This window comes from Hydra vulgaris, chromosome 03, assembly GCF_038396675.1.
Source record: "Hydra vulgaris chromosome 03, alternate assembly HydraT2T_AEP".
Taxonomy (NCBI): domain Eukaryota; kingdom Metazoa; phylum Cnidaria; class Hydrozoa; order Anthoathecata; family Hydridae; genus Hydra; species Hydra vulgaris.
The window spans coordinates 28356880-28383103 of record NC_088922.1 but is presented as its reverse complement, the minus strand read 5'-3'; the positions used below and the strand labels follow the sequence as shown (position 1 = coordinate 28383103).

General features: G+C 28.1%; 1 protein-coding gene and 1 non-coding gene across 3 annotated transcripts in view; both read left to right on the top strand.

The window, feature by feature from the left end:
• LOC100211263 (palmitoyltransferase ZDHHC14) overlaps window positions 1–24971 on the top strand; it is a 108959-nt gene extending 83988 nt beyond the window's left edge. The window contains exons 9-11 of one of the 2 annotated variants that reach the window (XM_065792877.1): window positions 3632–3704; window positions 24250–24315; window positions 24614–24971. In XM_065792877.1, the coding sequence (XP_065648949.1) occupies window positions 3632–3704; window positions 24250–24291 (115 nt within the window). In that variant the 3' untranslated portion in view covers window positions 24292–24315; window positions 24614–24971. The remainder of the gene's footprint in view (window positions 1–3631; window positions 3705–24249; window positions 24316–24613) is intronic. The other variant, XM_065792876.1, reaches the window with a different exon arrangement.
• Window positions 18294–18490, top strand: LOC136078907 (U2 spliceosomal RNA). Its single transcript, XR_010637795.1, has one exon. It is a non-coding gene; the product is annotated as a U2 spliceosomal RNA (small nuclear RNA).
• Window positions 24972–26224: the final 1253 nt, after the last annotated feature.

The window sequence follows — 26224 nt, the reverse complement described above, 5'->3', positions numbered from 1 at the left end:
GGAATTATGGTCGGCATCTGCCAATGCCGACCTCAAAGTGTTTGAGGCTGGTAAAAAATTGCTGACCTCATTTCTATGTTTTTATGGTAACCCCTTTGTGTCAAATTTTTTTTGCTGACCTGATGCCAACTTTTAACAGTGTGAGGTCGGCAATTCATTGCTAACTTTATTTTTCCTAATTCTGAGGGTTATATATATATATATATATATATATATATATATATATATATATATATATATATATATATATATATATATATATATATATATATGTATATATATAATATATATATACACTTTCACAGCGAAAGAATTAGTGAAACAAAACATTACAGACTTTAAATTAGGTTTTACATACATAATTGTGTCTACTCACGATGGTGCTGCTATAATTCAAAAATATGCACAGTTAGTTCCTGTAGACAGTCAACTACACAATCACGGTATTCCGTAATTTATTTTTTCTTAAAAAAATTATAAACCTGTGACTGCAAAACATGTTCTAGTGACAAATCAAATGAAGAAGATAACAGTGATAAAGCAAGCACTTTCAAAGTATTCCTTCAGAATCTTTTTTCAGAAGAAGATAATAATTCAGATAATGATTGTAATGGCAATCTTAAGAGATTTAATTGCAGCAACATTTTTAATGATATCATAGAGAAAACTACTCATGGAAGCAGCAATACAATATTTCGAGATGACATCATGTCTTTAATAATTAAATAGTTCAGGTAAACTTATAAAAAATTTTAAATTGTCAACCATTTTGAGCTCAATATTGCAAAAACATGTTTTTGAACAAGAAAATAAAAAGTTGCTAAAACTTTACATTAAAACTTAGTGGAACTCTTTGGTTCCTTGTGATTAAAAAGGTAAAATTGAAACCTTGCATTCAAAAAGCATTTTTGGACATAGGAGCAAATAGTTTTTGTGTTTTAAAAGTATTAAGACCTATTGAACTGGCTGTTAAGGAGTTTAGTAAGGATAACTCAACAGTTCTGACCAGTGAATGTGTTCACATGTTTTTGTTCTCAAATTTTTGGGAGCAATCTAATAATTTAAGTGTAGTGATGGTAGATTATGATGAGCGACGCAATAAAAATTTAGTATCACTAATGAGAAATTTTGGAAAACCTTAAATCAAATATGTCACAAAATAACGATGACTTCAAATATTCATCAAAGTCAACAATTATTCAATATGCAAAAAATATAATTAAACAAAATTTTACCAAAGTATTGAATAATGTTGATCTCAAATCATTGGATGAAGTTAACCACTATTAAGTAGCCTCCTCATCTGTAGTGGCCTTCTCGGCCTTGGGGAGGTGAATAACAAAAACAAAACAAAACAAAAAAATGTTGCTGAAAAAGCCAATAATAACTTGATTACAAAGTCACAATAATCACTAACAAAGATAGTATCGTTCCAACCCAAAATTAGTAGTTCTGATTCATTTTCAGTGATAATAAAGGAGTTGAAGCTGTGTGAAGTAAGCACTGCTGTTACCACATTAGTATTTTGCAGAAAAGATATTTTTTTTCAATTATGCAATAAAAAATTCATTTTCAGAGATAATGAAGGAGTTGAAGCTGTGTGAAGTAAGCACTGCTGTTATCACATTGGTATTTTGCAGAAAAGAGATTTTTTTTCAATTATGCAATAAAAAATTGCATTAAAGAGCACTCAATTTTTCGATAAAATTCAACTCACAATAATTATCCAGCGATTCACTCTATAAAAAAGACAACATCAAAATCACCAAACTGAATATTGCATTCATGAGTAAGCGCCACAAATTTCTTATCTAATGCAGTAAATTTCTGATCTATGTTGAAATTTACAGCATTACCCAAATTGATTGAATTGTGGTAATACCGTGCTTAGTTTAAAACAAGTGGAATTCAAACAGCAGAGTTAATAATTTAAAAATTGTTTTTACAAGTACAGCACACTATTTTAAATACCGAAGACCAGTATTTTAGAAACTCTATGATACAACTGGGAATTCCTTCCGATGAAGATTAACTAATCAAAGAAGAAACTGCTTTTAGTTTTCTTTTTTCATAATTCTTTTGTTAAAGCATGTTATAAGAGCTATTGTTGACGATCTTCATTTGACGAACTTTGTGCTTCTTTTGCTTTATATTATATTTATGTATAAAAGCATAATGTATTAATATATATTTATAATTATATATTTAAGATGCATGGTTATAAATTTTTTTAATTTTATGTTTCAAAGTACCTCTTAAGTGGTGGTTTTTTTAACATATTTTTAAAACTTATTTTGGTAGATGGAAAAGCTTTGGACTTAAATCTGGTGATCAAGTGCACCAACATGTCACAATTTGTTTCTAAATACCCTGTTGTTAATCCTTTATAGCATATATCTGATGTTTGTTTAAAAGAAAATAATGTACCATTATAAAGATTTGTTGACTGTATTTGCATTTTTGATAAATTGTATATTTATAAAAAATGCAAGTCTTGACAACAATGTAATGCTTGGGTTTAAATTTCGAATTTATTTTAAAAAATTACTAAATATTGACTGTCATTATTATTAAATATTACCTGTCAAATTTATTTAAAAATATTACTAAATATTGACTTTCATTATTATTAAATATTAATTTAACAAATTTATTTAAAATACATATTTAATGAATGATCTTAGAAAATATATTTTCCTAAAATCATCTCTGTTATTTGCACTGCTATTTTGCACAGTAATATAACAAATGACTTATAAGCTTGTGGAGCAAAAGTTTATGTTTTTTACTCTAAAGTTCTTTAATTAGTTCTTTAAAAGTCTGTGACCATCATAAGCATTTTATAAAAAGTGGTTTTAAATGAGAAAATGTAAATTTTATTTTAAGATTTTTTTATTTATTTTAGAATTCATGTTTGTGATTTTACTTAAAGTATTAAGTTGTGTTCATTTGATCTAAATGTTGAATATTTGCTGTTTAAGTTAAGACTTTAGAAAAAATAAGAAAATTAATTACCATTAAAATTAAAAACAGTTTTTTTTTTACCCAAAAATGTATCTTTCTTTGTTTTCAAAAAGTTTTGTACCCAATCAATGTTATCTTGAGCAATTGAAAACGGAAAGCTCTTTAACTCACAAAAACTACACCACATTAATAGTTATACCCTAATGGAGAAAAAATGGCTTTAAAATTTTTTAATGCTTTTTTTTTTTTAAAAAAAAAAAGAAAACTGTAAAAAAAAATTATAAACTGTAAAAATGTTTTCATTATCATTTAATTGCTAAATTTTTAAACTATACATACTCTTAGTGTACAATTCTTAGAATCAATCCTATATTATCAACAATCTTAGAATCAATCCTATATTATCAACATTCTTAGAATCAATCCTATATTATCAACAATCTTAGAATCAATCCTATATTATCAACAGGAAAAATGTAAAGGCACTACTTGGTACTGGCTGTCAAAACAATTAAATCAGTTCTTGCCAAAAATCCAATATAATGTTATTTTTAAACAAAATCTTAACTGATGTTTAAATCTTACAAATTTATTCTAATATAGAATTATATTACATCTAATCTTATTTATTTCACTTAATATTATGACTAGTTTTATTTATTACTAGTTTAATACGAAGGCGTGAAATTGTTGTGACTGACCTGCCTGATTATTGTGAGGCACAATCTACTGCTATTGATGTAAGAAACTTTTCTAGTTTTAGGATAATTTTTTAATCACACACATATATATATATGTATATATATATATATGTGTGTATATATATATGTGTGTGTGTGTATATATATATATATATATATATATATATATATATATATATATATATATATATATATATAGACATATATAAACATAAATATATATAAGCAGTGTAATGTCATACTGAAATAGCCTACTTCCAAGGTCTTCAGTACATACATTGACCATCTTATAGCCTGCTGCTAAAAAAGAGTGCTGCTGCATTGACTGAAGATTTGGGATGGGGCAGCAAACGTTTTTTTTTCATTATTCTTTGTTTTTGTTTTTTTTCTTTTTCTGAAAAAGCTGTATGGTATAAAGATCAGTAAAATGAGTAAGCAAATGCTGATCTATATACTCTATAGTTGAGTTCATAAATAATCTTTTTCAAATGGAGCTTATTTAATGAAGATTTTGTTAAAAACTTTTATAAATGTAACGTTTTAAAAGAAGATGTTTTTAAAAGACTCTTCATTTTTGACACCCACCATGTTCTCAGATGTCTTAGTGGTGACTTTTTTTTTTAATTGATCCAAATAAATGTGATTTTTTAAATTAGTATCAAAATGTTGGCTATAAAAATATTTGTAGTCATATATATATATATATATATATATATATATATATATATATATATATATATATATATATATTAGGGTGTTTCATATTTTATCAATTTTTGAAATTAAACTCGCGAATCGATTTATAAATTGACCATTTATATGAAAATAAGTTTGAACAAAAAAAAGTATGTTTGTACAATTTTTAGGGTCCCCGCCAGTTCAATTTTGGGCAAAAATGTTGGGTGTTTTAAACGCCTGGCGGGGACCTTAAAATTTATCCTATAAAATTTTTTATTCTTTTAAATAATATATGTTGGATTGGATATTAATTACATAAAAGGAGCATGTTGAAAAAATTAAGATACGCCTCCGAGTTATTAATATTTACAAAAGCCTATTTTATAACTCGGTGGCGTATTTTATAACTCGGAGGCGTATTTTATAACTTTCATATAAATGGTCAATTTATAAATCGATTCGCGAGTTTAATTTCAAAAATTGATAAAATATGAAACACCCTAATATATATATATACACACATATGTGTGTGTGTGTATATATATATATACATATACATATAAATGTGTGTGTGTGTATATATATATACATATACATATAAATGTGTGTGTGTGTGTATATATATATATATATATATATATATATATATATATATATATATATATTAATTCCGATTTTTTCAGAAATTTCAGTCAAGCACTTATTATATAGTTTAGAGAAAGTTGATGAGAGTTCTGGAGAACATTTTTGCGAGACTGACAGAAATGTCGTCTGGACCACGAGCCATAGAAAAGTTTAGTTGAGATTTAACTTAAGCAATGGAGGCTGGAGTTATTTGAATTTCTAACAAGGGGTAACCTGTTTAATTAGAATGGCAGGATGAGTATGGCCATATGATTTAAGAGTCGAGCTAGAAAAAAAGTTCTTTGCAAATAGTTCAGCTTTATCCTTGGGAGAGGTAATAAGATCAGTCCCATGCATTAAAGATGGAATGTTACACTTATCTTTATTAATGACACTGTTGAAGTTCCTAAAGTCTCTAGAGCCTAATTTCTGAGACAAGATTTAGTAATTTAGGAAGACATAAATCAAGGAGTGAAGGTAAGCAATTAGTGTTGTCTGGAAAATGAGTCACAAAGTTATCTATCTGAGTAAGAGATTGAGAAATGCAGGAAGTTATGGGCTATAGTGCCAGTAGGTTCAAGTGAAGTGTAGGGTTTGTCATTCTATTTTTTTCTTCTGGATTAAAAACCCTGTATTCTAAAAACTTGTATTTTTATATAATATTATTAAAAAAAGCTTAGATTAAATAATCCAAAATGATTAAGCTACCAAGAATTGTGATTTAGGATTCATTTAAATTCACGGAAAATTTCTTGCAAGAATAGCAATTTTTTGCTTGTGGTTTTGACAGATTAAACTCTTTTGACAGCTTAAACTCTTTTTTTAATCATTTTCTATTATTATTAAAACTTTTATTATAGTTTCTATTTATAATCATTTATCTATCATTTAGTTATCTATTTAAAAAAATAAGAATCTTTTTTTAATCATTTTTCAACAAAACAAAATTTACATTTTTTTACTTTTTGTCATTAAAATCAAGTCTTTCTTTGACTGATTAGTAGACAAGGCCAATCTGGAGCATATTCAGGGTAGGCTGAAATATGTTTTACTTCTTCTGTTGTCAGATCACAAGTAAGAATAGGCTCACAGGAGAAAGTCCAGTCGATTAGCTGTATAGGTTTTGTTGCATCAGGTTTTATTTCTGGAGTTATTCTAGCTCTCACATTTTTATAACCAGTTTGAGTTTTCACAATTAACTCTATACCGCTCTTTCTTTCCTCTACATTCCCTGAACAAAAAATACAGAGTGGTCTGTATGACGGACTCAGAGAAAGCATACCACGCTGAATGTCTAATTGTTAACATAGCAATTGCAACTACTTCACTTGATTGATGTTTCAGAAGGCTAAACTAGTAAAAAATATTAAGTAAACCTGTAAATATTCAGTAAACCTGTGTTTGACTTTAATTTTAAATCACATAGGCATGTAAACTCCCACAACAAACACAATTATTAATTTAAGGTTTTTTAAATTCTTGTCTTCTAACTTATTTTTGAGACCCAAACTCTGCAAAGTCTGTTTGCAGTTGTCAACCATCTGGAATGATTAACTAGCCACCCTGTGTTAACACTAATAGAATCACCACCTATTGCCTTTAAGCTTTTATCAATACCATTATTTTTTAAAAATTCATATATATTCTGAGCAATTACTTCAGTGTGTTTCATATGTTTTTAAGGTTTTTCAGGTGTGAAATGGAAAAATACCTACCACCGAGCTTTTATTTATACCATTGAACTTTTATATTATCAATTCTGCCATTAAAAAAAACACAATGCTAGTTCTGCATTGAGTGTCAAACTCTATGGAAAGAGATATATTAGAAAGAGATATCATAATTTTTTCTTGAATTTGTTGTGTATACCAACTTGGTATTGACTTCTTATTCCTTATCTATTTTATTCCTGCATCCATCCAAGCTGTCTTTACAATTGCAGCTGTTTCCTAAGTCTGTACCATACCTTATGCTTGCTAAAGTTATGTTGGAAATATTTTTATAATTTTAATCCTTGTAAACATTCCTGATCTTCATTTTGTCAACACATTAGATTGAGTTCAGTATTGCTGTTTGTTATGCAACATTTGTTACTTAATAGTTCTTCTGTTTCGCTAAATTCAAATTCAAACCTTTCTTCCTGACTTCTGATTGTTTGTTGCAGTTCTTCAGACACTTTTTTTTTAACTATAGATAAATAAATTGAATTTTCATTAAATGTTTTGTAAAATATTCATTTTAATTATATATTTTTTATCTGTTATGTCTTAACTAAGTAAAGTTTATTTTGAGTTTAATTAAAGTCATTTTAAGTCAAAACAGGCAGATATTTGTATATTTTCAGATATTTTCAGACATTTATTTACATCTAAAATTAATTTTACATAGGAGTTTAGTTAACTTTTATTTATTAACTAATAATTGATTAAAAACATAAATAGTTTAACAAGTTTTACTTCTTCCTTCAATCTTCTTTCCCCAATTTTATGTAGTTTTTGTTTTCATTTAAGTCTGCTAATCCAATTTGATGTGTACTGGGAGTCCATATTTTATCTCTTTGCCCAAGTATAAAAACTAACTTTTTCTTTGGAATCTTTTTTTTCTTTTTGCACATGCAATAATGTGGGCTTAATTGTTACATTCTGACAAACACTTTTTCTTTTGATGAGTAATATTTTGGCTATTACAATTCAGTATATCAAACAAATTGTCAAGTTTAACCATAAATCTTTCTTTATCCTTTAAGCTTGCTTTTCCCCTAGCAACCAAGTTGGCTGCATTCCAATCATCCACCAATGTCGTAGTAATATAATGTTCGATATGTGTTACAGTATATACAAATAAAGCATTTGCATGGATTTGTTTAGCAATCAACTTTGAGTAAACATTGTTCATTAAGTATTTTAACAGATAATTTATTTTGTTTTTATTGTTTCTTTCTTGTAAAAACAGACCATATCTAAGAAGATCCATTAGCATTGGTAACTCTGATACAAGAAATTGTGTTCCAGAACCTATATATTCCAAAAGCTTTGATCCACTCCTTTTTCTAGTTCTTGATGAGATTGCCATAATTAAATGGCAAATTTCATAATTTACAAATCTTTTGCGTAAATGTTTTTTTTAAAAATAATACTAATAATAAAAATAACATAAAAACTATTAGTTTGACGATTTATAAATTATATATTATAAATTATATTGAGTGGGTGTAAACAATTACTTGCATTTAAAAATGCGTCGACGCAAAGCAGTATCTGTCGTTAGGATCAAAGTTAATTGCAAAAAATTTACCATTAATATGCAATTTTAAAACACACTTCCCAGTAGCTTGACATAATTTTTTTTTGTTTCAGTTTTAAATTAGTTGTGCACAAGTTTTTCATATACTGGGTTTTTGTAAAGTCTTTTTTTTTAAATCATAAAGTATGACACGCCCTAGTGAAGAGGTGCTAAGTGGAAGCACATCAAGAATGGTCAAAGGTTTCTCAACAAATAGGTGAATTAATGCATAAGTATACCTCCAAGCCAAGCATGTGACTATTGGATTATTCATCTTCGTGAATCAAAGGATAGTACCCATTAATACTACGGTTTTGGAAAACCCAGCCTTTTTAGACCTGACAAGTCCAACCCGAGCCTACGAATGTTTATCGGGTTGGGGTCCAGGTCTAAATGTCTTTTTAACTCGCAATTTTAACATTAGCATGAAAGGATTTTTTGTTCTCACGCCAATTTAAAAAAAGGGATTTGGTATATGTTACAGTAAATAAAACGACTTTTAACCGGCTTCAACATCTATCGTAAATATATTATTCTATACTTTTATTATGATGTTTAACTACCAAATAAACTTGACATTACTTTATAAAAATATTGTGTAAGTATTTACAAACATGATTTATAATTTATAATAAAATGCATGTAAATATACTAGCAAAAATAAACTCATTACATACCCAGGCCTTGTTTTAAAGCGTCATGCGCAGAGTGATTTATGTACGCAGTAAGCAATTTTTGTTAAGCTACTTTTTATCATTTTTTAACTTTTAAATTAGCGGTAAGATAAAAGAAGTAATTAATTTTTAAAAAAACCACATTAACTTTCGAATAACAATATATAAAAATATTTGTTACAAAAGTTTGAAAGAAGTTACGTTAAATTATATTCAACATAATTTTTTCGCTAAACTTTTTATCTAAATATTTAGCAACATGAAAAAAGTTTGTCAATCCTTAACTACAAATTTTTTCTAGATGTTTTTAATAAAAATTCAGTATAAAAATCTATATTACAAAAAATATTTACTTTCTGTAATCTCTGAAAACAAAAAAATTACCTGTTACTCGCAACTTTTGAATGAAGACAATTTGTTAAATTTGTTCTGCGTGCGATTCAATAATTTTGTTTTTTCATAAATCAAGTTATATTATAAAGTTAAAGAAATCATGAGTAGACTATAACATCTGCTGATGACACTAATATTATGTTAAATATATTTATTATTATTTGCGCATTATGCATGCGCACACTGAAGACTGTTAAATTAATACTAAGGCACGTTTTAGTTTAATGATAGTCTTTATTCTTTACTAATGACTAAGTATTTTTCTTTATAAAATAAGACTAACTAGTATATAAAAACCTACTATATTTCTATTCTCTCCAAATTGTTTAAAGTTCGAATATGGATTGTATTTTAAAGGACAAAAGAGTTGCTTTAAAAACTTTTAAATCCTGGGACTTTGCTGATGCTTTTCAAATTGAAACTATCACAGAAAAAGAGAAGACATATGTTTTTAAAATCATATGTAATTTGCGTGATCTTCATCAGAATAAAATTTTATCCCAAATCAATGGTGCTGTAAGGGCAGCTGCCTTACTGTTTATAAATGACACAAATCATGTTAAAATATTTTAACATGTTAGTATATTTTATTTAAGTTGATATATAAATAAAAATAAGTATTGTTATTGTAATAAATAAATTAAATTTATTCTTAGCAAAGATTACCTCATATTTATTCTCCTTTTTTTTGTATTTTATTACTCTAAATTAAATTGCTTGCAAATGAAAAAGTTTTGTAATTTTAAGTAGAATGAAAATTCTCTTGAGTTTGTTTATAAGTTAAGGACCTTAATTTTTAATAAACAAATTTTAACTAATGTTTATTATAAACAGATACGATTTAAATTAGTAAATATACTTATATTGTCTTAATTGAGTATTTTTTTAAGTTTGCACGATTAAGTAATTGCGCAGAAGTATTTAAAAAGTTTTTGTTTTAAGAATAGTTAACAAAAGAATTTGCATAGTTAACCTTTACTCCTCCTGTGTATTACAAGGTATGACATAAGAAATTTCTTGAATTACTCCACTGTCTTGTCATGCAAGACATGCTTTTTAATCAACTCTTTAGTATTGTTTCGCAAGGCATTCTTGTGGACCATAATATTTTAGACATTATTTTGAATGTAAATAACAGGATATTAAAAACAAGGATTGGTAAAATTAAAAATGGCTGGTCCCATTAAGCGATTGAAATTTACAACTTCAGAAGTAATTTCTCAGTTAGAAGTCAGTGATGATAGTTTTGACTCTGATTTAGATTTAAATGACAGTGATTATATCCTGAGCGATGTTGGTGATTTATCTGAAGAAGACAGTGATGATGGTGATGATAATTCGAATGAAATCCTAGATAACATTGAATCAACTGATAATGACACTAATGTAAACAAAGTAGTTGATCAATCAGCTGATCAAGCAGCTGTTCACAACTTTGTAAATACTTGGGTGACATCACAATGCCAACTAAAACAGCTACCATTTACAGTACAAAATACTGGAATTCAATTATCTCCAAATAATATGCCAAATTTAGTTTGTGAATTTTTTGAATTATTTTTTACACCAGCAGTTATTGAAACTATTACAAAGAAAACTAATCGCTATGCAGCAGAAAAACTGTTTGGCAAAACATTGTCTACCCATTCTATTTGGCATCATTGGACAGATGTTACCACTATTGAATTGAAGGCATATCTTAGAATAATTCTAAGAATGGCTTTACATGATTCTGGAGACACAAGATTTTTTTTCAGTCAATTTTATTGATTATATGCCATTTTATAGAAGTATATTTACAAAAAATAGATTTCATCAAATTGAATGCTTTATGTCCAGCCACCAATTACAAAATTCAACACAAGTTGGTGTTGTTACTAGGGGAAATAAAATAAATCTGTTTGTTCCAAATAACAATATCACAATTTGAGGAATGCACCATAGCTTTCAAAGGACGTTCAGCTCATCTGTGTACAATCATCAATGTACAATCCTCAAAACCCTCATAAATGGGGTTTGAGGGTCTATGCTTTAGCAGACAGTGAAACAGGATATTTGTGTACTTTTGAACCTTATTATGGCTCAGCTACCACTAACAGTCTTCTCAGACCAGATCTTCCTTTTACTGCAAGAATAGTGTTACATTTAGTTGTTACAAAATGTAACAGGTACTGGCTATCATGTTTTTACAGATAGATTCTTCACAGGTTATGAGTTGGCTAAAAAGTTATTGAAAAGGGGTATCCACACTACAGGAACCATTCAAGCCAACAGAAAAGGTTTACCAATAGAGGTAAGTAAAAAAAAAAACTTGTAAAAGGTCAAAGGAAAATAAGATAATGGTCTTTGCATGGAAGGATAAAAGGGAAATCTACATGTTGAGCTCATATTTTAATCCTGAAACAGTTGTCATTGAGAGAAGAAGAAAACATGGGGAGAATGAGGAAATTGAAAAACCTATAGTTGTGGTTCAGTACACCAAAAATATGGGTGCTGTTGATAGGTTTGACCACTACTCCTTCACTAGGAAGTCATTTAAATAGTGAAAAAAAACTTTTTTTTGGTTATTAGAAGTGGCTGTAATAAGCAGTTACATCCTTTACAAACAGGCAAATAAAAATATTAGCCATATTCAATATAGAAAAGAACTTATATCCCAACTTGTTGCTGAACAACAAGTATCACAACCACTCTGTCGTCGAGGACGCCCTTTGTCATTGGATATAAAGGAAAGACTTGACAAACATCAGCATTTCATTGCAAAGTTCATTTGCGTTTCATTGCAAAGTTCAGTGGCAAAATGTCTAAAGATTGTGCTGTATGTTCTGACAGGAAAAAAACAGGGCAAAGGAAACAAACAGTATTTTTTGTGAAACTTGCTCTTGTCAGCCAGGATTGCATCCAGGAGAATGTTTTAAAAAGTAACCTTACTTCATACAATTAGAAAAAAAAATCAAGTTTCAATTTTTTTTATTTGTTCATTATTACTATTGAATAAAAAATTAAATTTATTATTACATGTTTTGTTATTTTGTCATAATGTGTGGTCAAATGTAACTAGTAATCTAATAATAATTTTAGTTCAATATTATTTAGTAAAATATATATATTTTTCATTATTTCTGAAGTTTGTTTTTGAATAACTATTGTTATTAAATGGTTATTGAATAAAAAAAATTAATGATTTTTTATTTGTAAAAATTTCGGAAGTAAACAAAAAATATTAGCATATTGATAAACAAAAACCCTTATTAACCCTTATTTAACAAATCACAAATGTAACTAGTCTATGTTGTAACAATTTTGCTAAAAAAATATTCAGAGTTGGCAAGTTGTCAACTACAAAAATAAATGGAGGGGTAAAAATAAAATAAATGGAGGGGTAAAAATATAATAAATGGAAGGGTAAAGGTTAAGACTTTTATAATTAGTTTTAATTTTTTTTTTTTAATTTAATAAAATTCAAAAAAAAAAAATAATAAAATAAAAAACTTATTTGTTAAAAACGATTCTTCTCTATAGCTCTGTGTTTCTTTGTGATTTGTTTAAATGTAAAACATCTTTACGATAACATAAAACATTTATGCATTAAATTCCTGCCAAACACATTCTAACTATGTATCAAAAATATGCTCAAAACAGACATTAAACATTTATATATTTTTATATATAAATGTTTATATAATATATATATAAACGCAAGTGAATACGCTAAGCAACATAAATTTAAAAAATACTTAAAAACCTAAATTATTCTTTGCTAGTCAAAACAAAATTGCTGTTTAAATAAGGGTTTAAATAAGGGTTTAAATAAGAGTTTAAATAAGGGTTTTAATAAGGGGTTAAATATGGGTTAATAAGGGTTTTTGTTTATCAATATGTTAATATTTTTTGTTTACTTCCGAAATTTTTACAAATAAAAAATCATTATTTTTTTTTATTCAATAACCATCTAATAACAATAGTTATTCAAAAACAAACTTCAGAAATAATGAAAAATATTTTACTAAATAATATTGAACTAAAATTATTATTAGAATAGCAATTGAAAACATAACAAACTTTTCATAATATTTACATTTCATAATATTTACATTTCATAATATTTACAATTCATAATATTTACATTTGCAATGTTAGTTCATCGTTTTAGTCATTCGAGTTAATTGTTATAATTGAACTAGTTTGCAATTATTTGTTGTGGTAATTAAAACACTTAACATCTTTAAAAATAATATAGATAGTTTTATGATGTCATATTGCGTTAAACTAATGCATTAAGAATTTTTTATTTAAAACATTGCCTGCATACCAGAGCAATTATATAAAGTGTGTACACAAAATAAATGTGAAAGTAGAAAAACAACTAAAAAAAGTACTCCTCAATTTTTATTTCGAACCAAGTAATAATTTTATTGCAATAATATAAGAAGATCAAACATTTAAAAAAAATTAATTATTGCTGTGGGAATCTAATAAAATTTCGAGCTTTTGCTTTAGTGGTACCCATAAGCTTGCGCACAGAATAAGAATCAAAACTATTTGATGCTTTTTTAAATGATATTTTAATATCTTTAAAGTTTCGTTTTTTTCATTTTTCTTTTAATAAAAGCCCAGTCCTTTTCAATAACTCTCAATTCTGGGCAGTTTAGAAGATTTTCTGTTTCAGGCACAAATTTCACATTATTCTTTTTATACCATTCCATAGCTAGTTTACAATAATGAATTTAAGCTAAATCAGGCCAGAACACAGGTCTGTTATTGTGTGATTTAATGAGAGTTAAACATTCTTTAACATATATTTGACCAGAAAGTGTGGACTGTGAAATATAAGGTGCTGATTTTTTGCCACAATTGCAAATAGCTTGCCAAATCAAAGTTTTTTTAGCGAACTTGTCATGTTTTGTGTATTTAAATTTCCTATCTACTTTTCCTCCATATTTGGCAATATAATAAACAGCACCAGGAATTTGTTAATGATCGTACTTGATATAAGTTTCATCGTCTTCAATAATACAGAAATTTTTAGAAATAAAATTGTCATACAACTTTCTGCCGCGGGTTCTTGCACTTTTTTGTTGAGTTTCAGAATGGTTGGGCACTTTTTGTGCTTTGAAAGAATGAAAACCATGTTTGTTTCTAACTTTTGCAACAAAACGATGCAACAAAATGAGAAAATTCATATATTTTTGCGCGTTCCCTTAGTGAGATGCTTGGGTTATTCTTAAAACTGTTTTCTAACTTGTTTTATATCTTTAAAACTTTCCTTTCTTCCACCACCAGATTTGCGTTTGATCAATTTTGTTTGACAAAAACGTTGAATAACACGACTAACGGTGTATGGATGTATTTGCAACGACTTTGCTATCGAATTGTAGCTACTATTAGGATTTTGTAAATATTTGTGCATAATTTTTTCTCTTACATTTTCTTCTTTTGTCATTTTTAAAACTAATTTCAAGTTAAATGCAAAAACTAACATATTTTTTTGAAACCACAACACGTTGTAAACAAAATACAAAACAAGTAAAAAGATTTTAATACAACCACTGAAAAAAATGGCGTGCTTATTCTTTCACATTTATTTTGTGTACACGCTTTATTACTTAAAGAATAAAATTTAAAAAAAACTAATGCACTCCAATAATCTAGAACTAATTCTTGTACAGAAGTTAGATGCTACAGAAAATGTTCATTCAGAATTTGTTGATGTTGCTTTTATCATCATTAATGATTGATACAGTTTTTCTAAATATGTAGTTCTTTTTTTAGTTTTTGAAAACAATAAAAAAAATTTTTTAATATCAGCAAATTTATCTCTGCAACTTGGCAAAATTGGACATTTCGCACTTTCTAATATTTTATGTAATTCTTCTTCCAGTGTTAATGCTTGTGCGTTTCCTGTAGTATTTTTTTTATTTTCAGTTAAATGTTTCTGTTCATAATGTGTGTTTTGCTGTTCTTCATCCCCATCAAACAATCTTTTTAGTAAATCTGTTATGAATGTTTGTATTTTCTTTGAAGGCATAGTACACTTTACAAGAGAATCTAATAGCTTTTCTAATTCTTGGTTTTACAGCTATTTATTCAAGTTTTCACCGTCATTAATAGCTCTCTACTTAAACTACCATTGAATTCTTTTAATTTTCTCAATATAAAATCAATTGCTAATTAGGCTGTTGCAAGATTAGCATCGTCTCTGCTAAGAGTTTCAACAGTTAATTTAATAGGCTTTAGTGTATTTTCCAATTCATGTAATAATTCAATATTAATATTTTCTATTAAATGTACACTGCCAATTTAAGGGGCTTGGCGATAAGACTGAATTTGTCTTCTTCTTGCCCCAGCTGTGTATATACATTTTGTAAAAGTCTAATTTTGTAAAATAATTTTTTATGGCAAAATACATACATACTACATACATACTACAATATCTTAAAGAGCTTCTTTAATGATATAAAATAATATTAAAAATCTAGATACCATTTTGAGCAATGAGTTTCAATGATTTTTTATATTTAATGCTAGCTGAAGTTTATTTCCTAAAACTATTTTTATCTTTTCTCGCAGAATATTATTTTGCACAGAAAAACTTTTAAAAAATTAAACAGTTATACAAACACTTTTTATATTTTTTTCTATATTTCCTAAATTTGTTAATTCAACATGTCCGTACTCTCTGACGTCATCACCGCTTTCCTCAGAATAATAATTTTCATCTTGATCATCATCAATACCATCTTAACCATGATCATCACCATCAATATCATCTTCATCTTGCAAGACGACAATATTTTTCTTTTTATATAGTACATCACCAACATCTTGTATAGTGTAACATCATCGAAAGTGTATAGTGTGATTCAAAATCAAATTATAGAGACTAGGAGATTCTCGTCCAAATTTTATCATTGCAATTGCACTGTCGCTGGTTGAACCAACTATATGTTTTTTAAAATTAATATTATATGTGTTTAAATGTTCAACTTTTTTAATTAATTGCACAGCTGTACACGAGTTAAAAATTCTCACTAAACCCAAATTGTACACCTCAAAGTCAATTCCATGCAAATTTATATTTAGATATTTCCGAATTTTCATACTCCTCCATTCATCAAGTATAATGCTAAATTGTTGGTCTTCTTCAATTTTTCTTGTGACAACTCTAATATTTCCAATTTCTTTTTTTCATAAAATTTATGAATTAAATTCATAACATCTCTTTCTGCTTTAGGAAGATTATAACTTGATTTTACTAAACTTTCACGAATAAAGCTAGACTTGGTAATAGCCCTAACTGATATCCCATCAAGAGTGGCCATTTTAGCAACAATGGCTTCTAAAGACTTTCTTGAAAAGGAAACAAAAGTGTCGATAGTTTTAAATTGTTTTGGTGTAGAATTTTTTCCTATTTCTTCTCGTGTTGGTAAAGAAATTTCATGTTTAACTTTTAAATGTTTAATCATTGATGAATTATTTCTGTCTTTGTTTGATATTATCGTTGAACACTTATTACAACTACCACTTTTTAAATTGGTACATTGGGTGAAATAGTCCCACACTTTTGAATTTTTTGGCATAATGGGGCTGTTTAAAATGTCACAATAGAATTATGATATTTCACTTTTTTCCTAAAATGGTGAAATTAATCAACTATTTAATTAATAAATGAAAAGTGTTTTTTTTTTTAGTTTTTTAAATACGCGCTAAAAGAATTAACATATTAACTTCAATCTTTCTAATCAAAAGTTTTTATATTAGCGAATGCTTTTAAAACAATCGCTGATATAAAAACATTTGATTAGAAAAAAAATTTAACACAAAGAGTTGTTAAGAGTTATTTTTCACCACAAAGAGTAATCATTTTTAACCATAAATGGTAATTATATTTTTACCAAACTTTACTGTTTGTGATAAAAAATGGCTCCAGACAACTCTTTGTGTTTAAAGTTGAGTAAAAAGTCAAGTAAACATTATTTGAAAACCATTAAAATTATTGAGGAAAATAATTAAGTTTTATTGTTTTTTAGAATAGTGTTTGTTTTTTTTAAAAAATAAAAACAAATGATTTTGTTTTTTTATAGTTTTAATTATTTAATTTATTTATTGTTTTAATGTATATTTTTTAATTGTTTTTTCATTTTTGTTTGATCGGCTAATTTACTAAGGGATTAATAAATTAGCTCGTCTTTTTTTTCCTGAATTCTAAAATTCATTAAATATGAATCAACAATATTATTTTATTTCTTTAACAGTTTTTTTTAGTTCTTTAACAGTTTTTTTTAGTTTATTTTGATTATGTTTTAATTCTTTAATATTTTACTTTACATCTTGGTTGGTTATACTTTTAAAGGTAATAAAACAAATAATTAGTGTGCTTAATCAATAAGTTTACCAAAAAATTTTTTTTAAAAAACTAACCCACAAAGCTTAGAGTTTTTTTAAAAAAACCTTTTCAATTACAATACGTCTTGACAAATGTATTAATGCGTTTACAATTGTTTTGTTAACAATATTATTTATTGTTAATAAATAATATTATTAAAACAATTTCATATAGAAATACAAACCTCAAAATTCATCAAATAGTTATGGTATTTAATAATGGGTTTGCCAAGACATTTATAAATAAAAAACATTTTTTTCAAAGTTGATAAATATCATTGTTTATTTTTATTGTAAAATAGATTTGTATTAATTAGTTATTTTAAATTTTTTTTCTGACACGTAATGTTAAAAAAATCTATATTTGAAACATATTATGTCTCATATCTAGATTTTGTCAAGTTATATTACATTTTATTTGGTCAATAATACCAACATACTTCACAAGTTTTTATAAACCCACAAGCAGATATGTATATAAAATGTCAACTATTCTTATCTTTCCATTTCAAACAATCAAATGTATTGATTAGGTATAACTGATTAATTGTATAATATGTATGTATAAATTTGCTTCGAAATAACATATAAAATTGCTTCTTGGCCTAATGGCTGAGATCAAGTGTAGTATCTGTTCTTGATTCTTAGTTTAATTAGGCAAGCTAGTGATCCTAACTTGTATAAAGAAGGTCTACTGGCTTTCTGAGTGTTATTATGAGATTTGCCTTGTCCTGTCCACGGGTTGCTGAGGTGAGTGTTTTAAAAGTCTACTGGCTTTTAGTGAGTATTGGATGGCTGAGAGGTTATAGAGGCCATAGACCTCAGTGAGCTAAATAGAGTGACTGTTAGTATAAAGAGGTTGGTTAGACCTCTTTTAGAGGTCTACTGGCCTCAAATTGACTAAAATATATATGTGCGTGTATATTTAAAAAATGTATGTGTATTTAAAAAAAATTGTACTTTTGAGCACATAAAAATGTTTAAACAAATCTTTTGTTTTCAAACATTCACACATTTCTCATTTGGATTTTTTAATAACTCTTGTTTGTGTAAGTTTATTTGGCTTTTTTCAACATTAGTGCAAATCTTTTTTTCCTAGACTCTTGTTTTATAGTAATTATCGTGGCATATATAAGTGTTTTCTAATTCTACTCATATTTGAGAAAATAATGATCTAAATTTTTTATTTGTACCATATAAGAAACAAATATATACATTATTTACTATACAATTCATAAGCAAAATGTTCAGAAACTGTTCCATATTTCTTTTTTCATCATATTTTATCATATATTATTTCATCATCTCAGCAAAGCTTTTTCATCTTTTGGTCTTTAGGGCTAAGAGAGGGTTGTTATTTTTTACTATTTTTGTTACAGTAAAACGATGCAACTTTGTGAATGACAAGTCACATAAGAATATGGTTGGCGGAATATTAGATGGTCATTTGAGAAAAAGCCATGATAGTATTTATAGAAAATTAGAAGAGACACAACTTAGCTTAGCGATGCTGTATAAACAGGTTCAACTAAGTTAAAAAAGAAAAAGCATTATTAGAAGAACCAGCCCAAATATATATTTTATACAAAGACAAATAAAAGATTTATATAGGCAGAAAATGAAATTAGAAGTTAAAAAATGGTGCAATAAAGCAAGGCAACCTTAGATGCTAACTTTGAAATGGATGTTTTCTGTGTTACAAATAAAATCTGAGAAAAGCTGAGTAAGTGTGTTGACATTTATAAACGCAGTAAGAGACATTTATCAATATAGGAAAATCATCACTTGTTTTCTTTGAGTTAAATTTAATCAGCCATTGTGAACTTCCCAAGCTGTGAAATCACATTTTATATTTGCCATGTTTAAGCAATGAAAATGGTGAGTTTTTATCAAGACTGGAATATATATCACCAGTATATATATAAGTATATATCGAAGAAACTTGTGACATTGATATTTATGAATTTCTTTAATTCATAAAGACTCCAATAGTCACATGCTTGGCCTGGGCATTTACATTCATAAGAATTTACCCATTTGTCGTGAAACTAGGTTTGAATCCACAGACTATTCTTTATGTGCTTTCATTTAGCATCACTTCACTCTATTGCCTTTCTCTTTGTTCTATATCGCTCTCCTTCATCTCAAAACTGCACTCTTTTTGAGGTTATTTCTGATCATATTGACCAAGCCCTCTCTCTTTATCCATCAGCCAATATTGTTGTTGTCAGTGACTTTAATGCTCATTACACTGGATGGCTTGGCTCTAGTGTCAGTGACTCTGCAGGCATTAAAGCCCACAACTTTTGCCTTTCTCAATCCCTTACTCGAATAGTCAACTTTCCAACTTTCCAGACAACCCGCATCATTTACTTTCTCTTCTCGACTGATGTCTTGTTTCTGATCCTAGTCAGTGCTCAGTTTCTCCACATTCACCCTTAGGTGCTTCTGGTCACAGTTTGATCTCTCTAAAACTCATTCTTCTTCATCATCTGAATCCCTCTATCATTGTACCTCTTACAACTACCTTTAAGCTGACTGAGACTCTTTCCTTGATTTTCTTTGTGATAGGCCTTGGGTAAAAATCTTTCAACTTTCTGCTGACAAATGTGCTTCTTACATACCTTCGTGGATTCAGGATGGCATGGAATCTTTTATTCCCTCTCGGCGATTCCAGGTCAAGTTTCACTCTCTTCCATGGTTTTCCTCACATTGTGCTGCTGCAATTTCCGATCAAAATCGTTACTTCCATATCTATTAGCAAAATAATTCTCCAGAAAACAGATGTCTGTTTATTACTGCTAGAAGTCATTGTAAAAAGGTTTTTTTCTAACGCCAAAGCCCGCTATTCTCAGGTCATGAAATCTTGTATTTCATCACAAAAATCCGTAATTCCACCTCTCTTGTATGGTTCAGACTTTTTCACCTCACCTAAAGATAAAGCTGAATTGTTTGCTATGAACTTTTCATCAATATCATCTCTCAATTCCACTAGTTGCATTCTACTTGATATATCTGTCAAACAGGTTGGTCCATTGCTTCACATTCGTATCACTCCAGCTTCTGTATCTTAAGTGATTTCCTGCTTAGACTCTTCTACAGCTTGTGGCTCGGACAACATACCTGTTATTGCCTTGCAGAAGTGTTCTCCGGAACTGTCATCTATACTTTCAAAACTATTCAACAAGTGCTTATCAGAGTCTTGTTTTCCAGCCTGCTGGAAACTGGCATCTGTATTCCTATTTTCAAAAATTCTGAAGAGCGATCTGATTCATCTGACTACTGTCTTCCAATCATAAGCAAGGTTTTTGAATCTTAAATTAACAAACACTTAATCTCTTATCTTAAATCTAATAACTTACTTTCTGATAATCAATATGGATTTAGATCTTCTTGTTCTACAGCTGATTTGCTAACAGTAATAACCGATAAGTTTTATCGTGCATTAGATAGAGGTGGAGAGGTTTAGGCCATCGCTCTTGACATTTCTAAAGCTTTTGATAAAGTTTGGCATGCTGGTCTTCTCCATAAGCTTTCTTCTTATGGTGTATCTGGCAACATCTTTAAGATTATGGAATCCTTCCTTTCCAATTGTAGTATAAAAGTTGTCCTCGATAGACAGCACTCTTCTTCTTATTCTGTAACTTAAGGGGTTCCTCAAGGTTCTAGTCTTGGCCTTATACTCTTTTTAATTTACATTAACAATCTTCCAGATATTGTCACATCTAAGGTGGCATTGTTTGCTGATGATATTACCATTTATTCTTGTCGTGATAAGAAACCAACACTCTCTGATTGCTTGGAGGGGGCATTTGAGCTTGAAAAGGATCTCACTTCTGCTACAACATGGGGCTCACAGTGGCTGGTGAACTTTAATTTAGATAAAACTCAATTTTTTTCAGCCAATTGTCATCGCAATAATTTAGATCTTCCTATATTTATGAACGGTAATGTACTCGATGAGTCATCTACCCTTCATCTTCTAGGATTAACTCTTACTTCCGATCTTTCTTGGAAACCATATATCAAATCTGTTGCAAAATTAGCATCTGCTAAGGTTCATATCTTTATCGAGCTCGACACTTTCTTACTTTAGATTCTATTTTCTATATCTATAAATCTTAAATCCTGCCTTGTATGGAATACTGTTGCCATATCTGAGATGGATCTTCTAATGATGCCCTTTCTTTTTTAGACAAGGTGCAAAGTTGGACCTGCTCTAACAGCCAGCCTCCAACCATTATCACATCGTCGTAATGTTGCTTCTCTTTCACTTTTCTGCAAAACTATAATGGGCACTGCTCTAAAGAGCTAGCGTCTCTTGTGCCATCTACTGAAATTCATTCTCGTGTTACTCGTCATTTAATTAAGTCTCATCCTTTTTCTGTGACTTTTCCTAAGTGCTCCAATAACTCCTATTCCTCTAGTTTTTTTCTTTGAACATCAGTTCTTTGGAATTCACTTTCTTCATCTTGCTTTCCTGATTCATATAATTTTCAATCCTTTAAGTCGTCTGTCAATCGTTATCTTGCTTTACAAGATGTATAACATTATATACTTAAAACTCCAAAAGAGTTTTAAGTATATAATGTTATACATTTTTGAAAAGTTTATAAAATTTATGATATTTATCACTTATAATTTATAATATTTACAAATTTGTTATCCATAATGGTGCCAATGTCCGTAATGGTGGAAAAAGGAGCAAAACGTTTTTATGAGATCTTTTTATTAAAAAGTTGATCTAATTGTTTATGATAAAGTCTAATGTAAAAACTATATTTTAATGAAATAATATATCAAAATACCAACATATTTTTGTAGAAAATATTAAACATGGTAGGTGGTTTATTGTATTAGAATATGTCATCAACAGCAGGAAAAATAATATCACAATAATATAAAATACACTAAAAATTGCATCATATTTTTAAAATACATACTTAAGTTAATTATTTTATGAAAATTCAACTTATGCCAAGTAGCAAAAAACTTTTTTGTTGCTGTGCAATTTAACACAGTGCAGTGTGTAAGTGCAATGTAACATAGTGTAGTGTGTGAGTGCAGTGTTAGGCAACATAGCACTGAGGTGTGTCACAGAAGGAAAAAACTTTCACTTCTTTTTTTAATTGAGTGAAGCACACTTGAGATTTTCTTTTATTGTTATCAAACTTTGGTAGATGCCATACCACCAATGATACTCATACCACCAACAATTATCTTCAATATTTAATACATAATCCAAAACATTATTAAAAATAGTACTTCATGATTTTTGAGTAACCATTTTGGAAAATTTTACACACTTCTAATAATGCTCTTTTTTTTTAGACAAGGTCCAAAAACGTATTATAAACTTAGTTAGTCATAAAGTTGCACCTCTTTCTCTTTTCTACAAATACATGGTTGTTGCTTAAAAGAGCTATTGTCTCTAGTTCCATCAACTAAATCTCATTTTTGGTTGACTCGTCATTCAGCAAAGTCACATACTTTTATTATATCTGTCCCAGCATGCTCTAAAAACTTTCGTCTAGTTTTCTTTTCCGCACTTCAACCCTTTGGAACTCTCTCCCATCTTATTGTTTTCCTGACTCTTACAACCTACAACTTTTGTCAACTGTTTCTTTGCTCTTTAACTCTATTCTTTGTTTTCAAGTAATTCCCTACTTAATAGTGGTTGCTTTCAGCCTTGTTGGGAATAAATTAGAATTAAAAAAAAAACACTGAAGTGTAATTTTCAGCAGAGAAAAGAAAATTGCCCAGTAATCATCATGAAAAAAATCATAAAAAGAGTTGAATCTTAATAAATGGGATGATAGACTCAATGATAAAGACAAAAGAAGAGAGAATTTAAAATTTTTTTGAGATTATAGCATTGCAAGAAAATTAAAAGATAACGAGGAGAAATTAAACACAAGCTAGGGAGCCAAGTCACAAATCAAAAAGTGAAGTTAAGTGATTTGAATTATCTGGAAAAATCTGGTAAAGAGATTACGATATCATTAGCACCATTCAGATCATTAATGACTCAATGCAAGCACATTCAGTATCATGAGTATGTTAATGTTTTTGAAAATTAGAGGATAATGACCATCAAACTTAGATGTGGAGAAACAGTTAAATTGTCTCACAAAGTGCAAATAGGTGTGGTGATTTTTGCAAAGGTAAGATTTGACTGATTTGAAGTTGATCTGCCTCTTAGACCATTTAATGAATAAAATGATCCATAATTATTTACACTATAAAAGGGTTTATTTAAAGTTGCATCAAATTAAATTCTGACATTTTTAAATAATATTTTCTGAAATAGTTTATCACTTGCAGTTCTTAATTAATGTTATAAAAATATTTTTATAGTTTGCTGTTGAACTCTTTATATGTTCGCTGTTAAGCTTTCAATTAAATTTGACTGTTGCATTTTTCTTGTTAAAATGATTGCACAATTGCATTGTTACTGTTACCAAATAACTTTTTGTCGTGATTCTGAAATACCTAGTTATCATGTTTTACTAATAATTTTTAAACAAAATTTAACTTCGTCTTCTTAGGAAGTGAAGCTCACCATTCGCCCAACCGAAGATGTTCGTTAACGCTAAAAGAAGCTAAATAGACGAGTATTTAATCTCTTTTTTACATAATTGAAAGTCACTTTATGAGAAATATCCATTTTATGAGAACGTTACATCTTAGGCTGTTTTTTAAGTTTGCATAATTCATAACATAGAAAATAACATTAAATGAAATCAGATAGTATCCCTTATTTTCAATTTACAATAGACAATTTGCACATAAATCTCTATAAATATTTTGTTACTTAAATAAAAATTTATGCTAAATGTTCATCTGCTTTGTTATATATTTTTACGTGCTTTTTAACAATTTTTATGTTATTTATGGAAGTTTTTGTTATAGATTCCAAAGCCACCGATTCTGAATCACGAGGAGCGTCAAATACAAAGTTTTCCTACAATGAAAAAATCTCATTTAAATAAAGAAACATATTCAGACGATTTTAAGGATAACAGTAATCTAGGTCTTCTGAAACTTAGTAGTGTATAATTCTATATAACACAATTTTTACACAAGATATTTACATCAACTTTTGATTATGAACACTTTCCGAGCTGGAAATATTGTTTAACTGAATCTTTCCTTTGCTGCTTCATCTATTGACATCTTGATGTTTTTTAAAAAGTTGCCAACTATTAATCATCTTTTTATAAATTGAAAATATTATGTAATTAAATATGCTAAGAAATATGTTTCTATATGTTTTTTTAAATTTATAAAGTTATTTATACCCCCATAGATTATATCATGTATATATTTATGTTGGTCGAAATTGTAATTATAAATTAAGCTTAACTATAAAGATACTTGTTAGCCTGTTCATATAATATATACGAATGTATATACATTGAATTTATAAACAAATGTATATATAATGATTTTATATACAAATGTATATATATTAAATATATATGCAAATGTATATATAATATATATGAAGTAGTAATAAGTACTTATTTAACTTTTTTCTTCAACGTCAGTTTTATTTGTTTATGACTTGTTAGTAAGGATGCCTAAATTTCAAAAAAATTTCCCAGATTTATTGTAATCACTATTTAATTTCTGTATTCTTTTTGTAAAGAAAGGTATTCTTCTTGTAAAGAAAGGTATTTTGTCTTGTAAAAAATGGTATTCTTCTTGTAAAGAAAGATAATCTTCTTGTAAAGGAATGTACTCATATTGTAAAGAAAGTTACAGTTGTTTGTAAAAATAAATTGTGAAAAGGTTCTTCAAATCATAGCTAGTTATTTTTATAATTTTCAAAGATACATTTTAAAACTCTTTTTAATTTATGAATTTTCATTTTCCGAATGGGTATCCCCATTCGGAAAATTAAAGAAAATTCCCGCCCATGTTTCCAAAAAAATGTGCTATGTTGCTTTTCCAAAAAAAAGCCTTTAGTTTTGTGCCTTTATATTGTGCTTTCTAAATTTTTAGTCTTTTTATTTATTTCAATAACTATTGAACTAAAACAGAAAGTTTTCAAAAATTGGAAGTAGAATTCGGTTTGTACAATAAAATCTAAAAAAATAATAACTGAAATAACCTTTATTTAATTAGAAGATAATGTTTTCTCCTCATTCCCACCCTCTTTCTCTCTTTCTCTTTCTTTCCTATAACACCGCACAACACATTTTTTGCTTCTTGAACACTGTTAGGTGTTTCTTAAAGATTCTTAACGAGAAATCTTCAATTTTATCTAAGTTTTTGCTTAGATTTATATCCAAACATCTTACTCCAGTTAGTGACTCATCAGCAACAGTTTGTGCAGCTAGTGTGTGTGTGCATCATTATAGTAAAGTACAGTGTCTGTATCAATATAACAGTAAGTAAATTTAATGCTATAGCCGTTTTGCTGTCTGGCGATATGTTTCATCAATGTTGTAACAGCCGCGATACATTCTGCTATATCTGTGGCAAATATACATTTGCGTCTCAGAGACGTTCTATAAC